At 45.0% G+C, this 24,357-nt stretch overlaps 3 protein-coding genes across 4 annotated transcripts; 2 read left to right on the top strand and 1 right to left on the bottom strand.

Annotated features, from left to right (window-relative positions):
* Nucleotides 1–2,202: 2,202 nt before the first annotated feature.
* LOC308142149 (transmembrane protein 151B-like) lies at nt 2,203–4,870 on the top strand (the record flags this gene model as incomplete). Its single annotated transcript, XM_080512475.1, has 2 exons — nt 2,203–2,325; nt 3,461–4,870. The coding sequence occupies 2 exons, from the start codon at nt 2,203–2,205 to the stop codon at nt 4,868–4,870; spliced, it is 1,533 nt and encodes a 510-aa protein (XP_080368601.1).
* Nucleotides 4,871–9,105: 4,235 nt separating this feature from the next.
* On the top strand, nt 9,106–12,015 carry mtres1 (mitochondrial transcription rescue factor 1). The gene is made up of 4 exons (XM_080513158.1): nt 9,106–9,172; nt 10,216–10,663; nt 11,160–11,232; nt 11,342–12,015. The coding sequence occupies exons 1-4, from the start codon at nt 9,154–9,156 to the stop codon at nt 11,522–11,524; spliced, it is 723 nt and encodes a 240-aa protein (XP_080369284.1). The 5' UTR covers nt 9,106–9,153; the 3' UTR covers nt 11,525–12,015.
* A 209-nt stretch (nt 12,016–12,224) lies between these two features.
* bend3 (BEN domain containing 3) lies at nt 12,225–17,265 on the bottom strand. Of its 2 annotated transcripts, XM_080512291.1 has the most exons (4): nt 17,154–17,265; nt 15,360–15,414; nt 15,040–15,218; nt 12,225–14,933 (listed from the first exon to the last, which is right to left on the bottom strand). In XM_080512291.1, the coding sequence occupies exons 2-4, from the start codon at nt 15,409–15,411 to the stop codon at nt 12,702–12,704; spliced, it is 2,463 nt and encodes an 820-aa protein (XP_080368417.1). In that variant the 5' UTR covers nt 15,412–15,414; nt 17,154–17,265; the 3' UTR covers nt 12,225–12,701. The 2 variants fall into 2 exon arrangements, with proteins under 2 accessions (XP_080368417.1, XP_080368418.1); XM_080512292.1 differs by lacking the exon at nt 17,154–17,265 and having other exon boundaries at nt 15,360–16,903.
* Between the last annotated feature and the right edge of the window lie 7,092 nt (nt 17,266–24,357).

Genomic DNA, 24,357 nt, shown 5'->3' with positions numbered 1-24,357 from the left:
ACTTAATTTGCGCGTTCTGCAGCTGGAGACAGGTTTATTCTTGGCTTTACACCGACACTCCTGTGATTTCACACACGCGGCAGTTAAAAGACGACTCCAGTCGGTTACAGTTCTGGCATTCAGGCTCCAGCTCCTGATGCAGAGAAGACAACTAATGGCGATGATAACGCACAATCAACAGACAGCCTGTGACAGTTATGAAGGGAAACGTAGTGGCAATGTGTCAAGATGGTTTGCAGATGTGCCTCACAGCAAGAAGTTGCTGGTTCGATTCTGGACAAGGACCATTCTGTGTAAGGTCTGCATGTTCTCCCTGTGCCTGTGTTGTTTTTTTTCTTCAAGGTTCCTCCCATAAGATTAACCATAATATACATCCATAATATAAACATGGTTATTTGCTGACTGTAAGTTTGAATGTGTGTTGAGGTGATCGTGTGGATTGGTGATATGTAAAACGGTTTCAGTGTCACCGAGACTTTAATATGGTGGAAGCACATAGAGAAGACTGATAGATGAAAGAGCTGGATACTTTTCATAATAGGCAAGTAGCTCTGACAGATCAACCAAACCACCAAGTCGCTTCCCCAGGTGCTTTTGGACTTTCATTGGGTTTCTCAAACACATTTTGTATTTCTTTTTTAAAAGATGTTGCAAGTTTAATTGTGTCGAAGAATTTCACATTATTTGGACATTTGATGGAGCCTGTTTCATAGTGGGGAACTATGTGTATATGTATGTTTTTGTAAGAACTTTGTGATAATCACCACAGTAGATTAGCTCTGCCGAGAAGAGGTCTTTCACATGTAACACAACCAATGATGTGAATTCATTTCAGAGCAGATGAACTCGTCTTAATGTTGTAGAACTTACTTGTTGTTGTTTTTTTTCCACAACTTTTAATAAACAGTTTTTTTGTATTAGTGTTGCATGCAGAAACATGCATGTGAGGTTAATTCGTAATGGCAACCCTGAATAGATGGATGAATAAGAGTGTTGCAAGGATTTCACTCATGAAGCACTTTTTCTACTGATTTAACAGCCGTCAAATTCGCTTCACAATGTTGGTGGAAACGGGGCTTTTGTCACATTCATCCATACACCTTCACATTCAATCAGCGATGGAGGCTGCTGCCATGCAAGGCACTCAGTCCACCTCCTTGGGAGCTGTTTGGGGCCCAACATCTTGGACATATGGACGGATGGGGGATTGAACCAGCAGCATTTTAACTGAGAGACGACTCGCCCTTCCAATTGAATCTTACCTGCTTGTAAAGATAAAACACCAGCAATAACAAGGAGAACGAGACAAATCTATTACATCGATGCTAAAGTTGTACTCAGTACTTATCAAATCAATTTGTGGGTTAATTGTAGCCTCGGTTGACAGTAAAAACACCCAGTAGACGCTCCTGCTGCTGTCGCCCATCATCTTCATGTGGATATTTGAGTCACTGCTGGTTTTCTGTTTCCAACCAGTGTGACCGCTCACCTCTGACCTCTGACATCAACCAGGCCAGTGATGAAGATGGGGGAGGATGAGGGAGGATAATGGGGGTAATGAGGGGGTGGGTGTCATGGATGGAATAGAAAATTCAAGGTATTGAGCAACTCACAGAATCACGTGGAATAAAAAGAGTTATAAAATTGTATCGGGGAAAAAAAAAAGGATTTACAATAATAATAAGAGCAGCAGAGATTTAAAAAAAAAAAAGAAAAAAAAGAACAACAGTTATAGCAGTTGTTGAGGTTGATTTCAAGAAACAAACTGGGTTCAGGTTGGGACTTCCCCTTTAAGTGTGAGGTTCGTGCATCTCTCCGCGCGCCCGCCCGGATCAGCACCACGGACAGCTCCACGCTCCGCGAGCGCTGACCGACGCCCGGCGGTGCCCCCGGGGAGGGTGTGTGTGTGTGTGTGTGTGTGTGTGTGTGTGTGTGTGTGTGTGTGTGTGTGTGTGTGTGTGTGTGAGAGAGAGAGAGAGGGAGAAGAACCGTGAACGACCACCAGCCAACGCAGCGTTTAATGTTCCGTCATGTCACTGCGGGGTTTCTTTTCTTTTCTTTGGTCACACACGCCTCTCGCCCCCTGATCGTCGCGCGCTGACAGCAGACGTGATGCGCGCCTGACAGGTAGCTCCGTGGCTCGTCGGTGCTTCCTCCTGCTCTTCCTCCCCTCCACGCCCTGCCACTGTTATTATCGACAACATGTCTCCCCCTGCTTCGGCTGCGACGGCGAGTGAGAGCAGCACCGCCACCACCACCACCGCCACTGCCGCCACTGCCACCACCACCACCACCACCGTCTTCGAGGAGGACACCAGAGAGGAGGTACACATTTTCTGCCGCCTTGTTTTTTTTCTCTCTCGCTCTCTCTCTCTCTCTCTCGGTCCGGTGCTCGGAGCTTGTCGCAGAGCCTCAGCAAAAATAAAAAAATAAAAAAAATAAAAAGAATGTACAAAAAATCCATGTGCAGGTTGTGACACACCGCAGGTGTCCCCACTAACATCTCTGCGTGCGTGACGCTGCATCCTATGTGCGATTCAAATTTATTGGGAAAATATAAGTGGAGCTCTGATTGCTGATCATTAAACCTGCCGTTCGTCTCCCATGTGTTGCTGGGAAAAGGGCCTGTTTATGTCTCCAGCTCATTAAAAAAAGAAAAACATCAACAGAGCTGTAAAATGATGTGGAATTTTAAAGGCTGTTTTGACATCTTTTATTTTTTGCAGGCTGATTTCATTCATTGCTTTCTCGAAATACACACTGTGAGTGTTTTAAATACACTGTCAGACAAACTGGGAGGAGTTTGAGGTTTCGTCTATCAGCTGGTATTTGAACGTATAGTTGAGCTCAAAAGCTTGGATTTCTTGAAGTAGCGAGTAAATAAATCCTTATTACAAGTATAATTAGGCAGGCTTGAAGACAAATATGATGCTGAGCTTAAACTTGCTGAGTTACAATATTTTGTGACTCTTTTTTTTAAACAACGAATCAATAGGGAAAGATTTGTTTTTACCTTGCCAACCAGCTTTTCCAACGAATTTGTCACATAAAAAAAACAAACATTATTATAAAGGTAAAATGACAAAATTAACATAATTCAGCTCTGATGTTTCAACCAGGAATCAGGTCTGTATATGTCTCCCTGGTATCCCTTTATTGGGTGATCATTGGGTTTCATTGGGTTTACTCAAAGTAATTATTGTAACTTGGCCTTATTTTTCAAAAAAAAATTTGTTTTAACGGAAGCCTGGAAATAAATTACTTTAAATTGAGCCAACTTATAAAAGTTTACATTGATCGTGTGCCTTGTCTGCTCATTAGTGTTTGTCTAATTATGTCAAGGAATCTGTGATATTGCATACAAGCAGACTGCAAACAGACGGATTTGATGTTGATAAATTATGTGATGCGATTTTTTCCCCCCCTTTCTTTTCTCTATGTTTGTGCTTCGACTCAACAGCAGAAACCACTGAAACAATCCCTGAGCAAGTCGCTGTGCCGGGAAAGCTTCTGGAAATGCCTCGTCCTGTCCGTTCTCATGTACGGCTGCATGGGCGCCATGGTTTGGTGTCATGTCACCAAGGTGACCCGCCTCACCTTTGACAGCGCCTTCAAAGGGAAGTCCATGATGTACCACGACAGCCCGTGCTCCGACGGCTACATCTACATCCCGCTGGCTCTGCTGGGCATGCTCTACCTGGTCTACCTGGTGGAGTGCTGGCACTGTCACGTGAAGAACGAACTGCAGCACAAGGTGGACGTGGAGGGCGTCTACGAGCGCATCCAGAGGATGCAGCAAGCCAAGCCGTGCATCTGGTGGAAGGCCATCAGCTACCATTACGTCCGTCGCACTCGGCAAGTGACGCGCTACCGCAACGGCGACGCCTACACCAGCACCCAGGTGTACCATGAGCGCGTCAACACGCACGTGGCGGAAGCGGAATTCGACTACGGCCACTGCGGGGTCAAAGACGTTTCCAAGCAGCTGCTGGCGCTGGAGAAATCGGCTCTCACCAAGATGCGCTTCACCAAGTGTTTCAGCTTCGCGAACGTAGAGTCGGAGAATTCTTACCTCACTCAGAGGGCGAGGTTCTTCACCGACAATGAGGGTCTGGACGATTACATGGAAGCCAGGGAGGGCATGCACCTGAAGAACATCGACCTGAAGGAGTACGTCTTGGTCCTCGCCGACCCGGATCGCCACCCGTGGTACCTGTCCCACTACGTCTTCTGGTTCGCGTCATTCCTCACCTTCTCCTGGCCCCTGCGCGTCTTCACGGAGTACCGCACCGCGTACGTCCACTACCGCGTGGAGAAGCTCTTCGGGCACGATTACCTCCCCGTGACGCCGTGCGACGACCGGCCGTACTGGCGCCGCATCCCCCGCGTGAACACCATCGACAGCACGGAGCTGGAGTGGCACATTCGCTCCAACCAGCAGCTGGTGCCCAGTTACTCAGAGGCCGGCCTGATGGACCTGGCCCAGTGCCCGTCCAGCTTCGGCGGGACCCGTCAGAACTGCGAGCGCTGCCACAGGGCCATCAGCTGCTCCTCCGTGTTCTCCAGGAGCGCCCTCAGCATCTGCACCGGCGCCAGCTCCCGGATCCCCTTCAGCGGCAGCCGCTTCTCCTTGGCGCGGCGCTACGGCTCCCAGCGCAGCTGCTTCTGGCGGAGCGGCAGCCTGGACGACCAGGAGAGTCCCAGCGAGAACACGCGCTGCCTCTCGGAGCGCCTCACCACGGACGACGAAGAGCCGCCCGACTACGAGGACGCGCTTTGCTACCCGGTGCTCATCGTCCACTGCAGTGAGAACTGCCACAACCACAGGTCGTTCCACAGAAACGGCTCCTGCGTGGAGACGTCTTTATGACTATGCAGTCGCTGGCCGAGCTCGGCGGCACATCTGTAGCATAAATGACCACTTTTAACAAAAACAAGAACGTAAATCAGAGTGTACAAACAAGCCTCGATGGCTCATTCATGCAATCTTTTCCTAACTTCGGAATCCATTGCCCCGAATCCTGAATGTGTGACTCACCAAAGCAATAAAAGTGGTCAATGAGTGGAGAACAGAGTTACAGCGGGTTCCAGGTCTGATGGAAGACACACACTCATGGACAATTTATATTTGCTTGGCTTCCAGTGAAAACCAAGGAGACAAAGACTGTTACCGTGTACGCTAATCGCCATAGCTTCTGGGATCTCAACGCGACGCCGCCGAAGCTGCAGTTACCTCATAAGACCAGCTCCCAGAGGTCACCCGGTGGACTGGTTTTTCCAATACGCCATCTTCATTCAGCGATATCTCAGTCACGTTTCTGGGAAAGTCGCCTTGCATATTAGTCACAGACCGGATAGCCGCGTTTTACTGTCGTCATTAACCATGTGGAGCAACTTCTACAGGTTGACCCGACATTGAATTCCAGCAATACCTGTGAAAATGAATACATGATCGCCGGTGAAAAACTGAAACGACAGAACCAGTGGCTCTTATGCATTTCACAGTGAGACCCCTGGTTGACATGGACACCTCTGAATCGTAAGAGAAACGAACTCTCTCAGCATTACGCCATGCTGTATCGTCGAGACATTTCCATTACTCGTCGTCAAGTGGCGTGATTTATGTTTGTTGACGTCATGCCTCATCTCGTTTTTGAATCACTTTGTGACTTTGTACATTTCCCAGAATGCCTTTATAACAACACTTACACAACAGGTATGGGCTGTCTTTAAGCGGTGGGTATCGGTGTTGATAGAAAGTGACATAAAGATTGTAAAAAGAATTCAGAATTGAGAACAACAACAAACAAAAAGGGAAATGCTGATCACATATATATGTGATATGCTCAAAGTAACATTTACCACATTTACTAACCCCAATCTGAGATGATGACGTAACGTCGCCGCACTTCAGCTGAATCCGGAGTCAAAACATTACTTGTTACTTTGCCTGTGAAAAGAATGTCAAGAAGCTCCAATGACACGTGGAACTCCTTTAATCGGTACTTATTTTTGCTGTCAAAAAGCAACAAAGTAAGTTCACAGCTGTCAGTGTGTCACTGTAAACTCGACTCAATGCCTGGTGCATGAGGAGACTGTGCAGATGCCGATTTCATCGCATAGAAAAGAAACGTAACGTCAATGTAGAGTTTAACTTACAGTAGCTGTGAAATACGGTAAAGTACAGTATCTCTGAAGCCAGTATTGGCTTTTTGCTGTTTTAGTTTGTGAATTCGGCTGCAGGAGGTAATACACAGTTATTTATTTTGCCAAATTCTTGTGAAGCTGTATATTTTCTGCCACCATCGCGCGGCACTCTCAAGTCTGAGCTGAACCCAGGGTTACTCTCTCTATACGGCCAGAGCAAGTCGCTCACACGAGCTCTGTTACTTCAGTAACTCCCACGTTTCTGCTATTAATATCTGTAGGAAACACTGTGAACACTTACATTTCTTAGTTGTGGTGTAAAATTGCAATCTCGTGATATTGTTTTCAATTATTAGGTAGTTAGCAAAGCAACAGGTAATGTTTCCACCTCCAGTTCAGCTGTAATTAAAGCCCCCCCCCCCCCACACACACACACACTATCTTGTTTCTTTGACTGTTGACTGTTGGTGCTTCATGGCAGCGCAAGAGAGAAGCATCCTTTTTTTTGTTTTCGAATGACAAACTAGCACACAAATAAGATGTTTACAGTTGGCGCTTTTGTAAAATCCCGTCTTTTACGCCTCCATCGTGGATTTTGAAAACATCGTCGACGCAACAATCGGGACATAAGAAACGACAGAATCAGTGAAGCTTTAAATCAAGTTGTTTTCATTCAGCGTAATCATGGATCGGCAAATGGATTTTAATATGTTTGTACTAATGTTTAATATTAATTTGCCACTTTTGTAGTATGAGTTAATGTGACAGGATACAACAGATGGGTCATAGATTCTGTCCATCGAAAGCCCTCATATTTCTCATATTTTGCCACGTCCAAATTAAAAGTGTGTCCATAATATCAGAAACACTTTCCTGCACAATGCTGACAGGTTTAAATTGAAATAAAACACGCTATCACTCGCCGAACAGAGAATGCATGGCAGAGCTTTTGTACTGCATCAATTTACACGGTAGATGTATGACAAATAGAGTAGCTGTTGAATGTAAATCGTCTAACAGTCAACAAAAGGAGAAAACAAAAGTGGCTAGAATTCAAAAGAAGTCCCTAAAGGAGGAAATTTATTGAATATCAACAGTGGCAGATGTAGCAGTGATGAAGTTATTATAGCAGTTATTCATAAATATATTACAAAAAAAACAAACTATTAACAATATATGGAAATGAACTAAATGTTTTGACGCCATTACCACGATACTTGACCAAAGTAAGTTAATTTAACCAATTGGATATTAAGAGACATAAGAGTGTTGCGTAATCTGTGGGCTGGACTGAACCTGGATACTGAAAAACTTTTGTACTGCAATCTGTAACTTCAACATATCACGGTCAACTCAATCAGTCCACTGAGTAACGCACTTCCTACTGCCATAACTGAAGCTGCTGACAAACCGCGGCGGACGCATCGACGGTAATCGCGTGGAACAGACGCGAACGGACCGATTTCTACTTTGTAAAAGAGGGCGGGGGGGAATCCACCGTCTCGCAAAGAGATCAGGAAATGTTTGAATCAATGTCACGTGTTGCATGATTTCCTCATTGTGTCGAAAACTCATGGAGCATCTGAATGTAAACCACCAGCATATATCATTATACGTACTCTTACTGGGTGTCTTTTGTGTCTATAGCAAAGGGGCCGACGCTCCATTTTTGCATTTGTGAACCGGAGAGCTCACGATCCAGTGTATATTGAACGTTTTAAAGGAAACACACTCCGACGTGCTCTGGTGTTCCGGAGAGAAATGTTGGACGCTGACATTTGAACTATCCCAAGGATCCCTGGCTCTTTTGAGGAGAGTTTACAGGCTGTATATGCAAGGATGTAGGTGCACCTATCGTTTACACACGGGCATCATCCGCAAACTTTATAACGCCGACTTTTTACAACATCCGACAGGAACATACTCTTGCACACAGCTACTTGTTTTTAACCTTGTTTTTAATAATGCAGTGGCACCTGAGTATTATATGCACACGATGGGAGTCACTCTGGACATTATGGATTACAGTGGAGCTGAATGTTGATGTAAGTAATAAAGTATTTCAAGCAGATAATATTTACAAATCCATGGAATTTGTCTTGTACAAAGTATAAAAGAATAAATATTATTGTAATTATAATTGAATGGGCTGTGCACATAACTTGATCACATTTTAAAACATATATTTGAATTTATCTTATGCTGGAAAATTAAAAGTTGCAATAAATGTCTAAAACTCACTGTGAGTGTTTGTTCTTTTATGTATTTTCTTTTTTGGGGGGTGGGGGGGGGCACGCCTGATAAAACATTTGGCTTTGTGCCAACTTTCTCTGGTTATCAATTCTGTTCCAATCTTCTAATTTATCTGTTTTAAAAGAAAAAAAATAGCTGAAAAGCTGCAGGTCAGGTTCAACTTTCTCCAGTATAGTTTGTTTTAAATGCACACAAATAGAAATGCGTTCAGAATTTTTCAAATGTGTCCAGGTTTTTTCATTTGATAAATGTTTCGATGTGTTTATATTTATTAATTCCTGAAAATATAATGGATTAAATACAGTTTATTGTGCAATTCTTTTTTTTTTTTTAGGTTTCTTTCAAAGCATTCTAAAATACTTTGAAAGATGGATTGACGTGTTGTTTGAAAACATACTTGATATACAAGCCTAATTATCATTTCAAGTAAACCAGACCCATAACACATTCACTTTCTGAAAGGGACTAATCAAACATCTGCTTATATTTATGTACAAGTATGTTAATAAAAGAGTGATATTAATAAGTGCTGTCTATTCACTATCTGTTTAAAAGTACAATAATTTGCATCAATTGGGGCCTCTCTCAATCTAAAAGGGGCAAAATTGCAGTAATGTGGTTTATAAACACACTGTATTTTTAACATTGAGTTTCATTGCATTTCCCCGTCCATCCGCTTGGGGGCAGTACATTTAAAGCGGAGGCCTCGCTGTGAGGGGAGTCGGAAGTGTGGCTGCAGTACATTAGGAGGCGATGAGAGGTTATTCTGTAGGTGAGTGTCAGCCTCAGCTTTAACTTACAGCCTATTAATGTTGTGTTTACATTTCTAGTCCTGACGTCACCCCCGCTCGTGCTGTGTTTTCTGTCCGGAGTGCGCGAGGAAGGTTTTTAGTAAATAATCCACGAGGGCTCACAGCAAACCGTAGCTGGAATGTTTCTCCTTTAAAGACTGACAAATTAAACAATTACAGAACATAAAACTCCGGAAAAAAACTGCTTGGTGTCTAAAGACGGAATGTAGCAAAACAAGAGCGTGCCTTTTTTGTCAATATTTTGTTTTTTTTTAATAACCCAAACATGCACTTCCGGTGTTTCGGATTAAGTGGTTTCCCTGTTAACTGATCGCCGACTTCCTTTTGCGTTTGTTGTTGGTTCTGGTAACAACAAATGTTGAAACCCGGACTCGAGGAAAGAGATTCACAATTCCGACACTTAAACAGCGTTGGCTCGGACCGCTGTGGGGTTTTAACATATGCTGTTATTACCAACAGCAAGGGAGGCTGAAGGAATTCGGTCACCAGATAACAGGGAAACCATTTAATTCGAAACACCGGGCTCAATTTACGCGTACTGATGATAAAGTTATGTGTTTGTTTGGTTTTCTAAATAAGCGAGTGGATTATCAGCACCTGAAGTGTTTTAGTTTGTACAGGAAATATTTCTTGTTGTAGTTTTTCAACAGTTGGTGTCAATATTGAAACAGTCCAGATGCGTGCCCCTGTCCCAACATTTTTGAACACTGGCAAAGTCAAAATTAATGTAAAGAAAAATCATAATCAAATCAGGTCTTTTTTGATTGTGTCCAGAAGTGTCTGATTCCACATGTAATATGCCGTTTTTCATTCGATATTGTGTTAATACTATGGTCTTGTTGTTCTATTGTTATAAAATACTATATTTCATCTTAATCCCAAAGCTGGACAGATACCAGTTATTATTGATTACAGTTAATGCCACATTGACTATGAGAGAGGAAATGCTACCAGTGAGGTTTACCATCAAGCCTTTATTAAACCTGTGTTTGTTTCCTTCCAGTGACTGGATGGGGAGCCAACATGCAGAGTCTGATGGTTCAGGCTCTCACCCTGAGGCAGCTGGGGAGGCTGAACCCTCGCCACCTACTGGCAGCAGGGTACGGCCTGAGGCAGGCCGAATGGTGTCCCAGGACAATTCACACGCGTCAGCTGTGGGGCTGCGCGGCGTTCCCCACGCTCGGCTGCCAGAGACCCGCTCACAGGGATGCCGTCAGGAGCTGGTCTATTCACCAGCTGAGGTTTAAAAGTGGCAAAAAGAAAGGTGCTTCGCGAGCGACGCCAGAGGAGGAGGACGACGACGAAGAGGACGAGGACGAAAAAGACCCAGAGGACAGCGATTACGAGGATGAGGACCCCAATCTCCCCAAGGACTATAAAGACATGGATAAACATGTCCAGTCTTTTCGTTATGATGTCGTCATAAAAGCTGGCCTGGACATGGCACGCAAGTGAGTCGGCGCATGTTGACTGCAACTCCGTCTATGTTGCTATAGGAACTTGAAGGTCTGATATGTCAAGTGTAATTTAAACCCATTTTTTTTGTACATTGGGTGGCAGTGGTGAGGCCAGTTGGACTCTAGTTCTCAGAGTTTTGTCATGTAGTTCTTTGAGAAGTTGCAGAAGCCTAAAATAATATTTTAGAAATGGCTCATTTGGCTGCAGGAAAAAAAAATTTTCTTTCCATTTGGACTGACAACAGATGACTCTGAAGTCCCGACGCCATCTTTTGGTAGAAAATTGTATTGCATTATTAATCTGTATAGTATACTGTATATGGGTAACTTTGCAATGATATGACTATTTTTCTTTAGCTTATTCAATCAGATTATTCTAAACACCAGTGAGAAAAAACTCTGAAGGAAAAGGATGCTCAGTTGTTTATGAATTAATTTTTGAACAGCATAATTTCCACGTGGATGTTAAAACAAATGTCTTTGTTGACAGTAAAATTGAGGATGCTTTCTACAACAACAAACTCCGATTAAATGGACAGAAACTCATCAAGAAGAGTAAAACGGTAGGTGCGCCCGTTTCGCAAATGAGGCATTCTTCCACTTTTTCCATGCCTGCGTCGTCTTACCATACCGATCAATAACAGCTACCCCATGTTTTGTCCCTCATTTAAGGTCAAAGTCGGGGACACCTTGGACCTGCTGGTGTCGGAGAATCAAGAGGAGAACACCGTCACATTAATGCGGGTCGTCCTCAGAAGGGTTTTCAGTGAAACCAGCAACACAGAAAAGCACAAAGTGGCCCTGAGGCGCTGGAAAAATCTGGAGCTTACCAAGGAGGAGGCCTTTAAGCCATGAACTCCAGCGAGCAAAATGGTACTACTGAATACCACCAGCCAGTGAGGTCAGCTTGGCAGAGAAATGAGTGCTCTCAAATGACTGGCATGCGAACGCGCTCTCTCAACTTGGATCTGGAAAGGATTGCGAAGGTGCAACGTCAAGTCTAATAGTTCTGGGTTGGGTTGTAGACATTCAAGCTGTCCCTAGGAGTTAATGTTTTCTCTGTGCACCTTTCTGCTTGATACAGTGAGACTCTGCAAATAAAAGTGCACTTTAAAGTGGTAAACATTTAAAAAAAAAGAAAAGGCATGGCAGAGTGTATGAGTTCTACATGTTCACAAGATTTCATCTGAATAAGTACATCTGCTGTGTGTGGCTGCTTGTCATATCTATGTTCACATTTATATAGGCAGGAAATGAATTGGATGAAGTCTACAAAGAAATAAAAGTGGCTTACAAAAGGCTTAAAAAAAAAAACCTTCTGGTGCAGAAACAGGATAATAAAATCAACATGGAAAAACTTTCTGGATTGTAAATGTATTTTAGTACAACAACTTGTGCATGACCTACTGTGGGTAAACGTGTTAAACTTAAAATTTGTTAAACTGAATTTAGAAAACTCTTACCAGTGTTGGAAAACAATCTGTCCAAATCCACCTAAAACAGGCATATAGAAATACAGATGCACATATTTATAGTGATTTTATTAGAAATAGGTTATCATGATCCATTGTCATGTTAAATTACCTTTTATAATATAAATTTCTATAAGAAGGCTTAACGTAAGCACATTAAAACAGTGGTGGCACAATGCTACATCAGTAACCGCAATGCAAATACATCACATTCTTGTGATTCGTTTCTATTCATAGAGCAAATTGTAATCTCGGCTGTTAGCTACTATCATTGTTATTGTTTTTAAGGCTACAACATTTACCAGTCATGTATGTTAGATAAGCTATGACAGTTTTGGCTTATAAATAAGAGCGATATTACTTTTCATAATCCGACAAGTTTTAAGACGACGTAACCTAAAAGCATCTATTGCCAGAGCCGAAAGGTAAAATAAGAAAACTCAAAACAGCTTGGCTTCATCCTACATAGGACAGTTTGTAAAAGTTCAACAGTTTCAGCTTATATACTGTGCAATTATTTGTATGACGGAGAGTGTTGACAAAACTACGTGCTACTGGAACTAGGACACAGTGCTTGACCTCTTGGCCTTTTTAAGAATGTCGCACTTCTTCCGATTGGGGCGCCGGCAGCGTTCGTCGATGCTCGGTACACATTCGTAGTGCCAGACCTCCTCCATCTTGTCCACGGGGTACACGGCCTCCACGTAGTGGCGGATCAGTCGCAGCCGCACCGGGTCCAGCTGCTTCTTGTTGCAGGCCCCCGAGTGGTTGTACTGAAGCCGCAGGTTCTCCTGGGTGAAGAGCTCGGGGAAGAGGCGCACCAACAGGCGGGCCGCAAAGTTCCCAACAGACAGGCTCTGCTGGACGATTTCCCGCACCTCCGCGTCCGAGAGCAGGTAGACGGAGGGCACGGGGAAGTCGGGATTAGACACGGTCAGCTCATCCAGGGGGATTTTGCAGAAGTCTTTGCTACTTTTCTCGGGAGGTAAGGAGGGGATCTCTGGATCCTCGCGGGCGTTGTCCGGATTGAGCTGATTCAGCTGGCAAAAGAAGTCCTGCTCGGACTCCTGAACGTACACTTTGCGTTGCTGCAGGTAGGACCTCCTCTGCTCCGTGTCACGCCGCCGGCACCTCTCGTCCAGCTTGCCCACAAATTCCAACATCCACACGCGGTCGTTGTTGGCCCGCGGGTGCACCAACTGCACGTAGTGGCGGATGAGGTTGATGCGAACGGGATCGAGCTGCTTCTTCCCCAGCGACCCGCTGCAGTTGTATTGCTTCCTGGCGTTCTCGTGGGTGAAGAGCTCGGGGAACATGAGCACCAGCAGCCGGGAGGCAAAATTCCCGATGGACAAGCTACATTCATAGTTGATCTTCAGCTGCTCCCGGGACAAGATGTAGTCCTGGGGAACGGCGAAGTCCGGTATAGGGATCTCAAGATTGTCAAAATCCACGGGCGGAAGCAGAGACTTTTTGGACTTCCGACTGGGTCTCTCACACTCGCCCACATCTGGAACCTTGATGATGGAAACGTCTTCGGGAAGACTGGCCAGGTCGTAGCCCTCTTCGTTGAGGTTTTCGGGCTCGCTCCCGTTGCCGGTACTGTGGGGGCCCTCGAGCGCATCCTCCATGTGCTGAATGCACACCTGAAGCCAGCTGTCCTCGGGCACGTCAGGAAAGTTAGCCTCCATGTATTTCCTAATTATCTCCATCTTGTCGGAGTCCAGAATCAGCTGCCCCACACTGCTAAAGCTCCCGGAGCTTTCTGGAAGCTTCCCCTCCTCGAAAACCTCCGGGAAGAGACGGTGCATAAGAAAAATAACAAAGTCCTCGGGGGAGGAGAACTCGTCCAACTCCTCTGCGGTTTGCGTGCTGAACGAGAGCTCAGACGGAGCCAGGGCGCCCTGCTGGTTGTCGAGGGAGACCTGCTCCTCCTGGCCTTGCTCGTTAATGAAACGATAGGTCTGGGGAGGCTCCACTTTTATCCCGGCACCTGTGATTGTCTGCTTCTTGAGCAGCCGAGCGCTCTCCATGTCCCTCTGCGCCCAGAAGCGATTAAAGAAGTCATTGATCTGTAGGAGACATTCTTCCTGCCAGACGCTGTTGTTTTTCACCGTGGGGTAGCACACCTCGATGTAGTTTCGGACCAGCTGCAGATGCAGAGATTCCAGCATTCTCTTGCTCGCCATGCAGTCATGGGAGCACTCCCTGGCCTTGAACAGCTCCGGAAACAGATGCACGAGCAGGCGGCAGCCGAGCTCCCCGGCGTTGGCGGTTTGCTCCATCAGCTGATTCAATTCGTCGCTCGTTAGCAGATACTCGGGGGGAGGCTGGAACTCCGTCACCATCTCCGCTGGCTTGATCTGCTTCTTTATCCGCATGACCTCCAGGGTCAACAGGTCCACTTTGCTATGCAGTTGTGTCATGCTTGAATTGAGGGTGTTAAGGATGAAAAACATTTTCTCGATGAGCGGGTAAAGGCTCGCGTCTGTCGCCAAGGCCTGGCCCGAGGCCTCCGAGGCGGAGAAGACCTCGGCGGGGCCATTTTGCTCCGGACAGGGGAGCGTGGAAGGAAATATGCTGCTGTGGTTGAGCGGATTTGAGTCGCCCTGGAGGGCCTGCTGCTCCAGGCTTGGCGTGTTCCTCTTCTCCGAGATCTTGTGCGAGATGCTGAAGAGGGGCTTCCTGTAGGAGACTCTGGATTTCTCTTGGACACAGTTACTCCTCCCGGGAGTAGTGGTGAGGCAAAGAGGCTCCTGTCCGCTGCCGTGATCCAACAAGTGGCGTCTCATCTGGGGAGAAAAAAAAACCCCAAAACATTGACGTATACAATGATGCCTGTGGACAGTTTCTCTCCCAGTGTATATTTTAGGAAGATTTCTCTTCGGCACAGATTACCTCAGTCGAGACTCTGGCTATCTTGCTGCTGGTGGACTGATCCGCATCGGGCCCGATCTCTGCAGACGAACGTTTACCAGCCGCGGCGGCCTCAGGAGATCCTCCTTCACTTCCCTGAGGTGGCTTGCAAATAGCAAAGTCCTCTGTCTCCTCTTTAACATCCTGGACATGCTTGTGATCTGCAAAGAAATGCAAGATTCATGTTTAATGTGCTTCCTCCTGATAGATGGGCACACACACAGCGACCAGCGACCCCCCCCCCCGTGCACACACATACACCCACGCACACACAGTCTGCAGTCAAAATGTGTGGGACTTGCCTTTCTCAAGCATCGCGTCATTTGAAGCTTCCCCATGCTCACAGGAATTCATAGCCTGTAAAATAAGTAGTGACTCAGTTACTTTATGAAAAAAAAAAAGGAATCTTGATAATCATTTTGAGTAACAACAATATGCAAGGTTTAAGTAATGCTACAATTGTTTTAATTCGTGGTGATTGCTGGTTCTAGTTGGACTGAGGACGGACACTAAAGTGGATCCCTGCACCACCGAGTGTAAAAGATACGGGGCCGGACTTGCCGGGAGGGTTTTCAATTCGCTTGTTACTTTAACAGACATTTCTGCTGCATGATACATAGCAATGTTTTCCACGTGATTTTAAAAGATTTGGGTGGATGAACCTCACGTAGATTTCAGGAAAAAGGTCATAAACAGAGGAAGTCAAATTATTTAGCTAATGGGGAAAAAAACCGCAAACATAGCACTTTTCGATGATGTGACAAAAACTGGGAACTGATACCTCTTCAACATGTATGCAAATTTCACATGTTACAACAATTACCTTAAATTATTTTCACATTTTATTCTTTAAAGTAAAATGACAACTTAATGTCAACCTAATGTTTGATTCTTGTGTCTGTGTTACTTCACAGGCAAGTTTGTTGATTGTATGTGAGTTTATAATATTTTTCTCTCAAATTTTAGCATATTTAAAAACTTGAGGTACTAAATAAGAAGAAAAAAATACCACCTGGTCTGGTGGAGGACAATTTTAGTCTTGGCATGAAGGTATATTTCAGTATGTGTCAGGAACTGTTATGTGTAAATATCTCGAGCTTTCAGAGAGGCGGTATTAGTGGGCTGGATTCTATGATGATCACTTTCTAGACTCCTGGATGTCTCGTGAGACACAACCACACGAATGAGAGGTTTTCCACATGCAAGTAATCACTGCCTCTCTTATACTGTCTCAAAACAACGGTATAAGTCAGTTATGCACACATAGCATCCGCTGATTGAATCTTTTTCCTCTCGAATTCACTTCAACAGCTTGAATCCAATAGTTCAGCGTGAGACAAGGGGCGTAAACAGAAAGTTAAGACAACATTGGGGATATAATCAGAATGTGTTGCCTCCTTGAGGGGGAAAAATACTGAACCCGGGAGTGGATTTAGACCCCAAGTTGTTAAGTAGATCGTGGCATGACGGAGACAGCAGATTAAGTAAAGAAGCATTGATCAGTTCACTACAAACAAAACAAGTTGAGCTCGAGGGCTTCTTCTCCTTCTTCACAGCAGACCACGTGATCAGTCGCAGGCTTGCAGCACAAGGCATCATCTGATTTTTATCTCCGGCAAACGGCGTTCAAGCGCCGGTGATCAAACTTATGCACGGACTCGTTTCCCCCGTGCAGCTCCACGGGAGATTCCCGGCGGGGGGTCGGTGTTGAAGGTTCGAGCTCCCCTCCTTGCTGCTCCAACCAACTCCTTACTTCCTCATTCTTCCGCCCATGAACCCTTGAACCACAACACAAGCCGAAGCGCCGCCGAGCCCCGACCCGTCCTCGCGGAGCCTCCCTCGGCCGTCCGTGGCCCGCCGCGTGGACGTGGAGACACGACGTGCCTTCTGAAGTCGCTTCATTTTGTTTGGGGGGGGGGGTATTTTTTTAATGACGCGGCAAATGTTTGCGTGGACGAGTCGTCGTTCTTCTCCCCCCCCTCACTTCTTCACTCTCCCTTCGTCTCTTCTCCTCCTCCCCCCCACCCCCCCCCCCCCCCCAACCGGCCCCCGGTAAATTAACGGTAAACCGCGGCTGACCGGCGGCCTGAGCTCACCTTTACGAGTCCGAACCATCGTACGGGGCTATCGGCGACGTGTGGGACATGTCTGCGGGCCGCCGGCGGACTTTATCCACAGATATTCTCTTCTTCTGGTTGTTGATGTTTTTTTTTTTTTTTTTTTTTTTTTTTTTTTTTTTTTTCCCCTCTCGCTCCGAGCCTGGGATGTCTCGCGTGACGTGACGGGGCGCGCGCTTGCTGTGTCACTTCCGCGCAGCTGTGGCGAGGGGGGTAAAAAAAATAAAAATTTTTAATTAAAGCAAGGGGCAAAAAAAATACATAAAGAAATAAACCGAGGGGCAATTTTACTATGGAGAAGGTGCAAATAATAATAATAATAATAATAATAAAGCGAGGGGAAACTTTACTGTGGAGAAGAAGCAAATAAATGATTTAATAAAGCAACTTTACTGTGTAGAAGGGGCCAAAAAATATAGCGAGGGTCAACTTTACTGTGGGGAAAGGGCACAAACAATTACATAGAAAAAAAGAGGGGAAACTTTACTTTGGAGAAGGGGGTAAAAAAAACAAGCAAGGACAGCTTCACTATTACACTGTGGACAATGAGCCATTCTGAATGGGCAAACAAACAAATAAATAAATGAAGTGAGGGCAACTTCACTGAGGAGGGTCAAACACTTCTACACTGAGCCATCCCAGTGCATACATTGCTAACTGCAGTGTGGAATGTTTTCCAAATAATCAGTGTTACATTTGTATTCTGCTGACTTCACTTTAGCAGCAGCAGCTAAAACCGGAGACGTTGCGGTCAGGCCCTTAATCGTTTTAAATTAACAGCCTTGAAGAATTTCGTTTGGGTCACGCAGATATATCGTCCAAGTCAAATTATTGTTTTGCTGTAAATTACCATCATGAGGTTCCATGTTTATGTTATCCAGCAGTTTGTTTTGGCAATAGTCAGAAGAAATTGGAGATTAAATGTGATGTTCATTTTGTTAAAACGCATTTTAGAGCTGAACTCGAAGCAGGTATGATAAAAAGAAATTGTGAAATAAGGTCAAGAAGATAAGACAAGATACTAAAAGCCAGGATACACTGTATCATGGTTGTAATTAACTGTGCGTACAGTGTGAATTTACTCATATTGTATGGATTAACAAACATCTTTTAATTTAAGTAAAATCAGAAATGGAAGTATTATCTCTTCTGCAATATTATTGTCAAACCACAGAGGTCACATTATTTGAACAACATCGCCCTCAAGTGGAAAATAATTGCAATACTGGAATTCCCGTCTGGAGTTTCTGAGCTTGTGAGTAAATAAAACACATGTCAGTGTTTCAAAATGATCAAGATACACGTTTATGATTATTTCAAGTGCAATTTATATAATAATATCTTTCGATTGAATTGCTATCACCTGAAATTATGACCCAACATACTAGAGCTTTGAAATCTTCAAAATGACTCCCACTTTTATGTGACAACTCAGAGAGTGTGATAATTTTTCTAGCAATTGAGACAAAACGTTTGTTTTATTTGTTTTTTTTTTGTTTTTTTTTACACATTTTGTGACTTTTCAGTTTCAACATGGTTTACTCCAGCTTTTAATTTACACAAAATGCATTGTATCAGTAGCTTTATAAGCCTCAAATGAAACACACAAAGAAAATGTCCTACCTGCTTATCGTGAAGCATGGTGGAGGGACCACCATGTTGTGAGGCTGCTTTTGGGCAGAACTAAACTACGTGGACCTAAATATTTGGGCACGCTTCTAATCCAACATGAAACAGCACATAAAGCGGGTATGATTTGATGAGTTTTCTGTGGAGTAGCTTGACTGCACTGCACTGCAGAGCCCTGACATCAACTCCACCGAGGACTTTTGGGATGAACTGGATTGGAGGTTGCAGAAACTTGCAAAATGCAAGAGTCTCTCAATTCTACCAAACAAGCAACGGTTTTAGTGATGGGTGATAATAAGCAGTAAAATGTGGGGATTTTCTGTTTGGATTTGTCTTTTTCACCATCAAAGGGAGTTTTTTTCTTCATGTTCCGTAATACTGGGAATAACCATACTGGAAGTCACCTCTGGAAGTCTTATTTGACTATATTCCCCCCTCGAAATTCATGAATTGTTATTAAAGGCTTAATTCAGAGTCTCAGTTTGGTGATGCATCAACCAGCCGTGAAAGCCATGCTTTCATTAAAAAAAACAGCGGCATAAGATAATCATGACAACATTGACTTCAAAGCTCTCAGAGTCAGAACTTGTACAATATTCTTTTTGTTGGTTTTTTTTTTCCTGTGGAACTAGTGGCAGTGGTAATCACCTCCAGCTAGATGGTTATCAATGCAATGAGAGGGAGAGTCTTGGATCGTCAGAGACAGGAGCTGCTTCACAGAGCGGTTCCGTGGTGCCGCTCTCGAACTGGTTTCCTCTGATGTCCGTCAACGATGAACGGCGAGCCGCTGCGTGCCTTAATTTCAGCCTAATCACCAGCTATTTCATGCACACTGCAGCGAGCTCTTGTCCCCAGCCACAAATATGTCGATACGGAGATGATATAACAAGACAACGTGTGGCTGCTAGGGGTTCTCATTACTCTGCTAATGAGCTGTCTCCATGGCAGTCTGATCTGTCAGCCAACGAAGCGAGCGGGCCCCGTGTGAGGAGGTGGAGGTGGCGGTGGTGGGAGCGCAGGGCCCGGGGTCAGCCAGGCGAGGGCTTGCGATGAGGGGCCGGCGCGTGGCACTTTAACGCCAGGAAGAGCTCGTTAAAGTGTCATTTTTTCTCCTTCTTTTTTTTTTTTTTTTGGGCCCATGTGCTCGTCCGCGTGGAAGAGGCCAATCAGCCATACCGTTCCCATCTCAGGAGGATGACTTTCATCCATCACCGTCAACATTAGGACGATATTAGCAGGTGTTTACTGATAGGCCATTCAGGAGGAGACAAATGGAGACGGCAATATCGCATTCAGTCACTCGCTTTACATACAGGATCGTTCCTAATGGGGTCATGAGGGGAGCTGCGGGGGAAATCTATTGCAGGATGTGCTGAGAGGATGAGCTGGGAGACACCATGACCAAAGCGTCACGATGAGAGGAAATCACAATCATTCAAGTAGAGACTCTGGAACTCGAGGCTTTTACAGACACATAGGGATGAAAACACTTTACCTAAACCCTAAACTCTTTGCTCATTGGTTTCTTGGTCAAAATCCATTAAAATTGCCCTTTCTTATACATATAATACACATTGCCAGGTAATTCCTGCTCCAAATGTGGCTTTAAATATTCTAAATTATATTTCAATTGAGCTTGACATTTCTAAGACCACTCATCCAAAAGGCTTCATCAGTTCATCAGCGATAGTCATATATACATACATCGTCCTGTTGATTCAGTTAACTGGTTGCAACCTACTTTCTTTGCTTGTACCTCAGTTCACATGGTAGTCGTTCCAACGAGCCACAAGTTTCCTCAATCTGTTTTTGACATTACCCAAAAGATTTCTATTCCACAAGTGGCCAAAATTCCCCAAAATCCAAGACAAACACATAAATGTCCAAATGCTCTTCATTCATTCCGCTTCAATGCCGCTTTATATACCTTAGGGTGACTATTAAAGGCAGAGTACAACCTGAACAGTTCAGCAGCACAATTTTAGATTATCTACACATCCATCCAGGATGGAGTCGTGTTGAGCCGGAGCTGAGCGGAGTTAACTAAGGGTGAAGGAAGGCTACACCCTGAAAAGGTTCCCTGTCCATCACAGAGCTCAGAGAGACAGACAAACAAACACACACCAAAGGATGTACTCACCAACCAGCGCAGGAGCCGTCTGTCAAGAGTGACATCAAGTTAGTATCCGCTATGTAGCAAGGACATCTCAGGAATGTAAAGGAGGGGAACCAAGTGCTGAGTTTTCAGGGATACTGAAGTTATGAATATTAAAACCCAACTTTTGTGAAAAAGTTCTGTGAATATGGACATTGGAGGCCACTGTGAAAATTTTCTCCCTCAGGCGTCGCAAGAACTAAACCGTTTGATTAATTTAGAGCCATTTGATTCAAGCCGTGTTCAGAATTCAGTCGAGTTGATCAAGATTCTATTCGGATGAACTCAGTTGGTGCGCGCCAGGATTTCGATGGCAGTGTTCACACCGCTGCTAACAGACCACACTGACAATCATCACGCCACAGGTCACTATGATTAAGTGTTTAACAAGTGCCAAGCATTTGCTAAATGGCTCCTCGTTGCTAATTTGACGACTGAAACGGCTAATAGAAAGAGACATATTGTGTCCATGTCTTGTTTGATGCAGTGTTTGTTTTATGGTGATCCAAAGGTTTTCCCCTGGACAAAGTTTGACCCCCCTCTGCCTCTGTTACCGGGATAGAAAAGAGCCAGTGTCCAGGTCAGAGAGGCTTTTTAACTGTGTGCTGATTACAAAATGGACGTTTTTTTAGTCTGCTACTAGTTTCAAAACACTATTTTAACTTACGATTCATGTGAGCACGTGTTCTTTACATGACAGCTTTAATTTTAGATACTGTTGAACACATTGGGACGAGCTACGTGCTGAAAGCCCCGTTACCTGGAGATGGAGGAGTGTGAGAAATGGTACTCTGTTTAAAAGCTTAGGTAATGGCACACTAAATAAAACATCTGGCATTTAATTGAGTCTTAATTCTGATTTTTGTTTCTTTTACAAGTTCCAGGAAGAAATCTGTCCCCGGGGTCCACGGCACTGTTTCCACGGCTGTGTAATGGAATCTGTTGTACTGGGCTGACCTCCTCTCTCCATCGGACCTCGCCATAATTACACCGCTCGGCGTCTGGGCCTAGCGACACACACACACACACATACAGACTTCATGTTTTGGACGTAAACTTATAGCCCTGACAGCTCTTGCTTTCATGATACCCAATACTGTGGTGCTCAGAAACTGTAAGCAAACACAGCGTCGGGTTTCTGTTGCGCAGGATAGAAAAACCCACCAAAAGCTCCCTTTCCTTGCTGGTTGCTGCCTTTATTTGGGCTGTGCAGCAGATATCAAAATGATTCATGCTGGCAGTAGCTGTGTGTCGGGAAAAGAGGGGGATGAAAAAGAAGGAAAAAAAAGAGCTATGATTTCTGTGTTACATTAAACATTTAGTTTTACCACTGGAAGAACTCTGTTTTCATCTCCAAGTGGAAAACAACAACATCCTGTCAAGCCCTCTTCTGCAGCGCCTGGCTGATTCCTACTGGGAGCATCGGTGCAACAGTTTCATGGCTCAGGCTGAAGCTCATAGTCTGAAAAAACAAAAAAAAGAGAAAGTTTGGTTTGGTAACTATATTTGTCATTCTGGCAGTGCCCCAACCGCTCCCCTTATTTGGGCCTTTTAACTTTCCATGTAAGTTTCCTCATGTCTCCTCACGGCGAGGATAAATATTTCATGAAGAGCCCGAGGCTTTCCGTGGCACATGCAGAAACCTCGCTGTACCCAGGAAGCCCCGGCAGCGGAAACCAGCAACAGCCCAGGAAGTGGACGTGCCGCCCGGCAACAAACGGCGGCTTGTTTTCTACAGACACTTCACTTCACATCACCTCCTCTTCAAACCCCACCTTCCTCCCTCACATCCTCACCTTATAGTCGGTATAATCCACTCCACCACTCATTGGTTTTTCCAGAATCTTACCATTTGAAGTATCTGATCATTTAATGTGCGAAGAAGACATCCGAACTGCGGGCACAGTTGGACAGATTACTTCAGTGTGAATGTGTTCAATGCGAGATGTGCCAAAGGACACGAGGAGATCAGATCGGTCATCGATACCACAAGGTTTGGGTGTTTGGTGGAGGAGGAAAACATGCTTACTCCACTGACTGAAGGCGAAACACTTTGTGAGGCAGTGATGGACAGAGGGCCATGATCTATAAACATAATAAGCGTTTTTTCAGAAAAAAAAAAATTATGAGAGGAAAACCTGTAAATTATTCAACTTTCTTAATGGGATAATTTCTCTCATATTACGGTACTTTTAACATCAGATACTAGGTAGTTTTATTCCACAGAGCCTTTCTATTGAGAGGACCTGTCCACACAGAGCACTATTTTTGTCCCCCCCCCCCCACACGTTTGCTTTGCATTTCCATGAGTGGAAGAAATTCATCATGAAAACAGAAAGCGCGCTCCCCCAGTGTGGACCAAAGTGTCAGAGTGACAGTCAGGACTGTTCCCACAACAAGGCTGCGAGCGTTCCTCTAGAACCAGCAATTAAGAGCGGAGCAGACGTAGCCTGCGGGTTGCAGACGCCCAAGGAACTTCCTCTCATAGCCTGATTCTGTCATTTCACGACATTACTGACAAGGTAGATCAGGAACTCTTTGTTCTTGTAAGAAAAAAAAAAAAAAGTCTTGTGGGCTTCCGTAGCTCTGAGGTGATGTTGGGACGTGGTGGCGATGCGTTCTGGAATTAAACAAGATCCTCTTTGGGAGTCGTACTCCCGTGCGTCTCACCCCCGTCCTTCAGGTGTGGCCTGGGCCTGGATGTGACAGAAGCGTTCACACCTTGGCTGCCCCCAAACCCCCCCCACACGCCCCACCACCTCCTCCTCCGCAGACTGCAGCCTGGGAAACCACAGGCCCACCAGGCTGGCGCCAGCCTGTACGGCTTAGAGCAGGGGCAGCCGGGCCCAATCAATACCTCTGCATTTCCTGTCCATTTGCTCAGGTCTCTTCATTAATAATTACTGCCTGGCGGAGCGTCAATGCGCTCGCGAGGCTGGGCCAAGGGGAGAGGCCGGGGTGACCTTTTCCCGCCCCCCCCTGGGCTCGCTTGGATCACACACACACAGGCACTGGGACAGACATAATAAGACGACATAGCCGACATTACTCCTGATTCATGCCAGCAATGCCCCCCCCCCCCCCAACACACACACACATCCCCTAAAAGCCAAATTCCTTTGAAAAATGTTTTTTTTTTTTTGCAGCTGTCCTTATCGGCAGGCGTACTAACCAGGTACAACATGACTTTGAGACTTGAGACTTTTTTTTTCTTCTCTCTTTTTCATACCCAGTGTGGCGCTGCTCTTCTACAATCTGGCAAACACCCACTGTATCCAGCAGCTATGATTTCAGCATCATCGGTGCAGTGAACCCACTCCCACTGAGAAAAAAAAAAGAAAAGAAAAAAAAAAAAAGAAAAGAAGAGGAAATGTTCTGAATGAGTCCTCGTTTGGCTGT

Source organism: Blennius ocellaris (genome assembly GCF_963422515.1).
Source record: "Blennius ocellaris genome assembly, chromosome: 17".
NCBI classification, from domain to species: domain Eukaryota; kingdom Metazoa; phylum Chordata; class Actinopteri; order Blenniiformes; family Blenniidae; genus Blennius; species Blennius ocellaris.
This window is presented reverse-complemented; position numbering and strand designations above follow the sequence as displayed.